General features: G+C 29.4%; 1 protein-coding gene across 1 annotated transcript; it reads right to left on the bottom strand.

Moving 5' to 3' along the window:
- Nucleotides 1-2,890: 2,890 nt before the first annotated feature.
- On the bottom strand, nt 2,891-6,976 carry LOC124370994 (mitochondrial import inner membrane translocase subunit Tim8-like). Its single transcript, XM_046829304.1, has 2 exons — nt 6,691-6,976; nt 2,891-3,145 (listed from the first exon to the last, which is right to left on the bottom strand). Exons 1-2 carry the CDS (start codon nt 6,829-6,831, stop codon nt 2,975-2,977), a joined length of 312 nt encoding a protein of 103 aa, XP_046685260.1. The 5' UTR covers nt 6,832-6,976; the 3' UTR covers nt 2,891-2,974.
- Nucleotides 6,977-7,809: the final 833 nt, after the last annotated feature.

The following is a 7,809-nucleotide window of genomic DNA, read 5'->3' as shown; positions in this document are numbered from 1 at the left end:
AGTGGTTAGGCCATTTTATGATATTAAGGAATTTTTTGAGTTACCATCTAGGGAATTCATTACTGCTTTTAGTTCGGGCTAGCCCATTTTTTCTGTAGGCTACCTTGTTTTATTGATGTGTTGTTTAAAATGTCTATTTTATTGTACTGTGAATGTTTCATGTATGCCTGATCTATATTTTAGTGTTTTAAACCAGTTAGATGTTTTTATTGTAAATGTTGTTTTAACTTTCCGACAAATCAACCATAGGCCATAGTTATGACATGTAGGCATTGTTATGCAACTATATTAATTTGTGTTCTAGGTACAATGATACTGTACTGAAACAGATTGACTTACTATATTGACATTGTCTATTGCTTGTTAAAGTTTAATGACAGAAATAAATCTTGAATCTTGAATTTGCCTGAATGCATAGTTAATTCTGGGTTACATACTTAGCAGTGTACTGTATTTTGAAGATGATGATGACTGGGAAGCAAACCCAACGTATTGACTAGTCACGTGACATTTAGGTGATTCTAGCAGCAGTTTGATAAATTAATGTATAGCTGAAGTTAATCATGGTGGATTAGTAGAAACATTCCACATGTGTACTGACTGTGGAGGAGCTATGTTCAATGCACTTTGCTGCCTAAATACCATTTACTCAAAGGAGTGAATTTTGTTGTAAATAGTGTACTTTTAGTACAAAATAAATAACTATTCATCCTTCGAATATCTCACCAGTTTAAGGAAAACAAATTTAATTCCTAGTAACCGATGCCAATTTAAACCCACACCCAACTTTTCACCTCTCCCACATACATAAATAGGTTTCCCCACATTGTACTACACACTTCTAATTTTTTCATGTTTACATTATGAGAAAATGTCTCCAACAGTTATGTTGCAGAGCTAATCAAGTAAACTTGGCAATAGCCTATTACAGCATAAGTTGGAAACTAGGCACTTACGGAGTTGATTGAGAAAATGAGGTCTCACTAATTTAAAAAAAGAGCCTTCTAAGTAAATTTAAAAAATATGTAGTTTAAGTCTTTTGTACAGGTTTTAAGAAAGCAATAATAACCTATCAAACATTTTATAATTTTAAAAATATAATAATAAAACAATTAGATAATAATAAAAATCTATAATGCTTCTAAATGTCTCAATCATTATTTTTCATTTATTTGGTTTTAATATTTATAGATAAAAACTTTTTAAATCTATTTTTAACCATACTAAAAATACCTTTTATAAATTACAAAATGTTGAAAAATGTAACTTTATTTTCGATAGAATAAAATATATCTCCAAAATCTGTATCAGACATTTTTATTACACTACAGTGAACAAAGATACACTTTTAACAGTATGTTTCTTATTGAAATTAACTGACTTTTTAATATTTTGGAAAATTAATGTGAGTTTTTTGCTTATAAAGACTATAAAAAGGATTTTCTGCCAACCAAGCATACACTGCTTTTATTAATCTGTCTTAAGGTACATGATGCACATCAAGATGTATTTTATTGAACAAACTACTGATTTGTATGAAGATTAAATGTACGCTTTTCTATTGCGTACATTCAATTCATTATTAATTTCTATGTACGTAAGTATATATCTATTTTTTTAATCGGGACAAAAACACAAACCCAACTATGGCATCTGAAATATCTTAGCTAGAAATATATTGCAAGAGGTGGTAGTTAATATTATATATTCTTATATAAATATTTTTTCTTGGTAAGAGCTGAGCTGACACTTTTTAACTTCAGTATCTTTTTAATATTTTCTTCACTGGGACATAAAGGCAAACTCTAACTATGGCACTTGAAAACCCTTATATATAAGTAAATTTAAAGAGCCAAAATCAATGCTTTTTGATTGAAATTAGAATATATTTTCTTGATTGGAACATAAGGTATAAACTCAACTAGGGCAAGTTAATTAAAGTTAGTTAATGACAGAAAGTTAATTTAAACTGACGAAAGTTGACACTTCTTGACCAAATTAGGTTTTTGAGACTTGTAAGTAATTTTTCATACAACAAAACCTAAAATAGAACCAGTCAAAATTGTATTTAACTTTTTAATCTATCAATCATAGATACTGAAATAATATGTACCTACCTAATATCTCTGCTTCTGTTTGAAAAATAAGGGGCTCCCATCATATTAGATCAAAATACTTCCAGTACGAAAGCTATGCCCTTTGATTTAAAAAGATGAGTATTAAGCCGCAAGTAACTGCATGTTGGTCAGAATTTTTAAGATTTTTTAAAGATACACTATAGAAATAAATAATAAACAAAACAAACACATTTTAACAAAGTTAAAAAAATGCTATGTATTTTAATATTTGGGACAAATTTTGGAAATTATTAATTAACACACTAAAATTATACATTTCTATAATTTACGATGTTTTAACTATAAAGTGAAATCATAACATAGGTAATGTGTGTTGAATCCACATATATATTTGATAGATATGTAGTTTATGTAAAACTCTATAAATGGAGAAGAGATAGAATTGTAGAATTCATATTAGAGATGACTTCATCATAACATAAACTTTGAATATCAGCTAACTCTTACCAGCAATATAAAAGAAATTCTTGTAAACCTATACTACATGCCAGCATAATCTATTGGCTGACACTAGGATGATTTGGTTGATCCAAAAAAATCCCCATTCGATTGGAGCCAATATGTGAGCCACTTTCCCCCTGTATACAGAATGTCTTCTTGGTACACCAAGTGCAAATTCTCTAAAGCAATGCACTTCAAATAGAACTAACTATACTTTGAAATCTATTTAATTTATAACAGTGCTTTTTATAGATAAATAATTGTATCCACTAGATAGATTTTGGCATACAGAAGTGGTTGCAAACAATTCATAACACCTGTTAATAACTCGCTTTAATTTTCATACGACTAAATACAAAATAATATAACAATTGAATACATTTGGTGAAGACTGACTATAACCCAGAGCTTTTCTGAAGTAGTTGTGCAAATCTATTTGTGACAAGGAGAGAGACATCTATGAATCTGTCAACACAGTTAACCATGCAGGTTTCTGTGCGTGAGTCCAGCTTAGTGCCAGGCTTGTCCATGCAGATATCCCAGCAGGTGTCTGAGAACTCGTGTATCTGCAAAAGTAAGAGTTACATTAATGTTTTATTTTTTGTTTCTTGAATTGTTAACAGATTACTATAATAAAATATGTAAAAATTCAAAGCACTATTAAATCCTACATTATAATTTTGATACAAATTGTATTAATGTTGTAGTATATAACAACATAAATTAAATACACATGTTAATAATATAAATTATTACGTGGCATTATATTATTTTGTAATGTATTATATTAATATCAATATTAGTTGTTATGCACAATATTTAGCCAAATATTTAAAGAAAGAAATGTAAGATATACTGTGTATACAAATACAGATCCAAAACTAAATAACAAACAGAAAATACGTTTTTTCATAAATATTAACAGTGAAAATATAGAAAATTGTAAGCATTAGGGAAGTTTAAAGTTTAAGAAATCTTGAAATTTTTTTAACTTGAAAAATAAAATAATAATTTACTTACACTGGAGTTATCTTTTAGCCCCAACCCTCTGTAATAATGTAAGAGCCGAGACCAATAGTCTATTTGAACTGGATACACACACAACGTTGTTTTACTTAAAATCAATAACAGAATTTTTCTTAAGGAAGAAACTGTTTATCAGCCGTTTAGTGAAGGTCAATATTTATTATACTTATTTTCCAACCAATCAACATCAAATTTTGTACCTATATAGAGTATAAAGCAACTGAAAATATAAATTTACCACAGTAAAATTATTTGTTGTACTTGGTAAACTAAGGGTTAACACAAACAAAAAAAACACACAAGAAACCAAAGTAAAAAATATTTTAAACATTTTATTATTAAATAATGTTATATTGTGAAAATTTTATTGTGAATGATAAAATACACAAAAATTAGATATAGGCCTAACCTGTATAATAATTGTGCCTTCGATAATAATTGTGTTCCTCCTGAAATGGATTATATCAATACTGCATGGTTCAAATTTGACTTGACTTACACTGGTGGTGAGAACTTAATAATTAACAATGTTTTGTACCATACAGGAAACAGTATTTTAATTGAGACCTGATTTCAGACTACTTTTTTGTGGGGATACATTTATCAAGTTTTATTGCTAAGGGTTTGTTTAAATAATTAGACCAATCTTAATGTATATGATAAATCAAAAATTCTTCTTCAATATACTGGTGGGAATCTTAATTTTAATTTCATAAAAACAGTGATATACCTCAAAATTCTGTTACACTTGGATTATTTAATCATAGGATAATGGAGACGTTATTTTTGAAGATATTATTAATGCATTATAAAAATTCTTTATAGGTATTTGAAGCATCTATACTGATTAAGAAAAATTGGAAAGCGATTGGATGCATTCTTATTATATATTAAAAACGAAGTCCTGAATTGCATATAGTAACCTATATTTACTTCAACTACATTAGACCATCTAAAGTGATCTAAAACCATTTTTAACAATTAGTTAAAACAAAGTAATTTTAAATTATTAATTCTAAGAAAGAATTCTTAGATGCTGATAAACCATACATTGAACAAAAATTATTAAAATATTAGACATTTAAGGTTAATTATCAACAAAAGTTCATCGCTCTAGGCGGAATTGATGTTTTGGGTTAGGAGGGAAGATAACTAAAGAAAGATTTAAGCATAAGAGTGAAAGGCAACAAATTGTGGCTGTTTACTCCGGACAGCCTCATTACCTAAAACCCTCCAAAACCACTTTAACATTTCTTTAAATAGTATACTTTCATTTCTAGAAAGACTTTTTTGATCATCCCAACTATATATTTCATACAAATTATTAGCGTTTTAATGTCAGGTATTATCTTTATTAGTCCATTGATCAAGTGGAATCAGGGTTTCTGGGTGGGAGTAGATAACCAACTAAGGAGGTTTAAGGGGAGGGGGATATCAAGGTTGTTGTCAACATTTAAGTTACATGAGAATCTGAGCTGGAAGAATGCCTACTGTGATTGAAGGTAATTTTCTTACAGTACTTTTTCCTGTTTTTCATCATTTTAATCACAGTTTCCACCTCACGGTGAACATTACTGCTCTTTTTCTTTGATTGTTTCAGTTCAGTTGACTAATGCACAACTTCTTTGGGTATTTCGATATAGCTTTTCCATTGGTTAGATTTGGTTGTGTACTCATTCACAGAAATAGTCATTATAATTCTCGTTTGTGGAGCTAACGAGTGATGTTTTTATGTATATTCAATGTAAAAGTTAGTGTTGTGAGTACACTTTAAAGTACAATTTTTCTCAGAATGGGCAGAAAATATGTTATGTTGTTTTTTTAATTCTTAATACGAATTAAATTTGTTGTGTATTTCTACTGCGGCCAGTAGTGGCCATTGTCCTGCTATGTAGAATAATATGGTTAGATTATTAGAGATACATATTAGAGGTGTAGTACTAGAGATCAAATTTTGGAATTTGATATTTTACTGATCAGTACATCTTGAGAGACATTTTCTGTCCATCACCAATGTCTTCAGTGCTGCTCCACGCTAACGACCGGAGGCTTTACTTCAATCCATTAACTACTATTAGTTCCTTTTACAAGATTAAAAGATTTTGTAGCCTTTCCAAAATTTAAATATTTCAAAAATTTTCTTTGGTTGTTTTTATTAAATTGTTTAATTTTTTTATCCGAATGAATAGTTTGATATTAAAATTTATTTAACAAAACATATGATTCCTACTTATTAGTTACAGTCATTTGTCATGTATACAACACACAGCATGAAGTAACTAATTTATTGAGAATTTGAAAATGACGATGAATATGAGGAAATTATGTGATGATTTCTAGATATCCATGTGGGTTTGGCTACTGCATTAGCTCACTGCAATCCGTGAAATCTATAAATATTGTAACGTATTTTTAATTTGTAGGTCTAGGCCATAGTTAGGCCATTTGTTATTTTGTAATGATATTGTTGCATTTATGTTATTAAAAATTGTAATATATTACTCTTGTTGTTACTGTATTATAATTCCTGTTTTGTACGATTAATGTATAATATCGAATTTGGGTAATATATCAAATAGTTCGATAATAACATACAAATAACGTGTGTAGGTCGCTTATAAAAGTCTCCCTGATTTTCCTTTTGAAAAACATCAAATATTGTGAAATGGATAAAGCAATCATTTAGCCAAATTTTGTTTATATGGGACAAAATTAGAGGTCGTTATTACTAGCCTACAGCTTGCTCCATAAGTTGCATAAAGAAATATATATCGTAGCCTAAGTCTCTATTTGCAACTAGATCAGGAAAAACAAGTTATTATAAAAATCGTTATTTTAAGATAATTTCTATGTTCATAAAATTTGAATATATGCTAACAAAACTACACTCCCCTAAACTTACTGAAACAATGTTTACTATTACTTGATTTACAATTTGTAATGGACTTTTCGATCAATTTTGATTGGTTTGTACCCAAATGGTACTTCAATTGTGCCCATGGAATTATTGGTGTAAAGAGCATGTATACCACACTCTCTTAACCCCCTTAAAAGGTACAACAAAATCATAATGATGTAATTTTACCTGTGCATTGAGTTGAGCCTTCTGTTTTTCAATCAACAAAAATTCTTGGAGTTCCTTATCAGCTTTACTTCCAGAAAGACTACCAGGGCCATCTCCTGAAGTATTGTCAGCAAAACTACCAAAATTGTAAGAGTCCGACATAATTAATTGTTTATTAATAAAATCGGTTTCAGGCAAACAGCCAAACACGCTAAATTTCAGAGTACGCCGGGAAGTATGGGGTTAGAGTTAGACTGTTGTATTAACCAAAGTTAGGTTATGTATGTCTTTTTTTCTCTTTGAGTGGTTATGATTTCAATTGCATGGACCCGTATAGACTGCAGGGGCAGACGGATATTGGTTGAATATATGAGTACGTTGTTTTTACATACATATGATCATATACGTAAAAACAATAAATTTATTCTTGTGATTGCCTATAGTCGTGAAATATACTTTATTTTCCATTCATGTTCTAACGGTACAGTGGTAGCACGTTATATTAATCATTTACATTTGTTAGAACCGTAGTTTAGATTTCACTCAAGGCAACAACGACATAATAAAGTATATTTTGCTTCACTTGTTGAGAAAATGTAACATTGGATTAATGTTTTGATAGAGAACGAGTTCAGATAATTGACTAAATTTAATTTTCTAATTACTTACGTTTTCTAGAGGGTTTCTATTTTATGGAACGGGTACTTAAAGGAATCAGTTCATCACCTTCACTCCAGCCTGTATTTATCCGTGCTACACTGTAGCCGTAATCTTTGATTATTTAACAATCAAAAGAAATAACAATCAATATTTTCTTGATTATTTAAGAAAATATTGAATCCTAAGCTAAAATTTGTTGCTACTTGAAACGTAGCTATCTCGCAGCAAAGAAAGAAAGAGTGATTACAAGTACCGAAAAGTATTAAACATCACTTAATAGAGTACATACTGTCAATCACAGAAAATACCCATATTTTAAATTTCATTATTAAAAGTGAGATAATTATTAAAATGGACTACAGTTTTAAACAAAATATTTACTACAGTAGCGTTATCTATGCTTCACGGAACAGGATTAGATTTACCGAACAAACATTTTCCACTTAATCCCCATACGGATGCAAGTTCTATTCTCCGGTA

The sequence above is a fragment of the Homalodisca vitripennis genome, unplaced genomic scaffold, assembly GCF_021130785.1.
Source record: "Homalodisca vitripennis isolate AUS2020 unplaced genomic scaffold, UT_GWSS_2.1 ScUCBcl_789;HRSCAF=3507, whole genome shotgun sequence".
NCBI lineage: Eukaryota > Metazoa > Arthropoda > Insecta > Hemiptera > Cicadellidae > Homalodisca > Homalodisca vitripennis.
The sequence above is the reverse complement of the archived record's forward strand: the minus strand, read 5'-3'. Positions and strand labels throughout refer to the sequence as shown.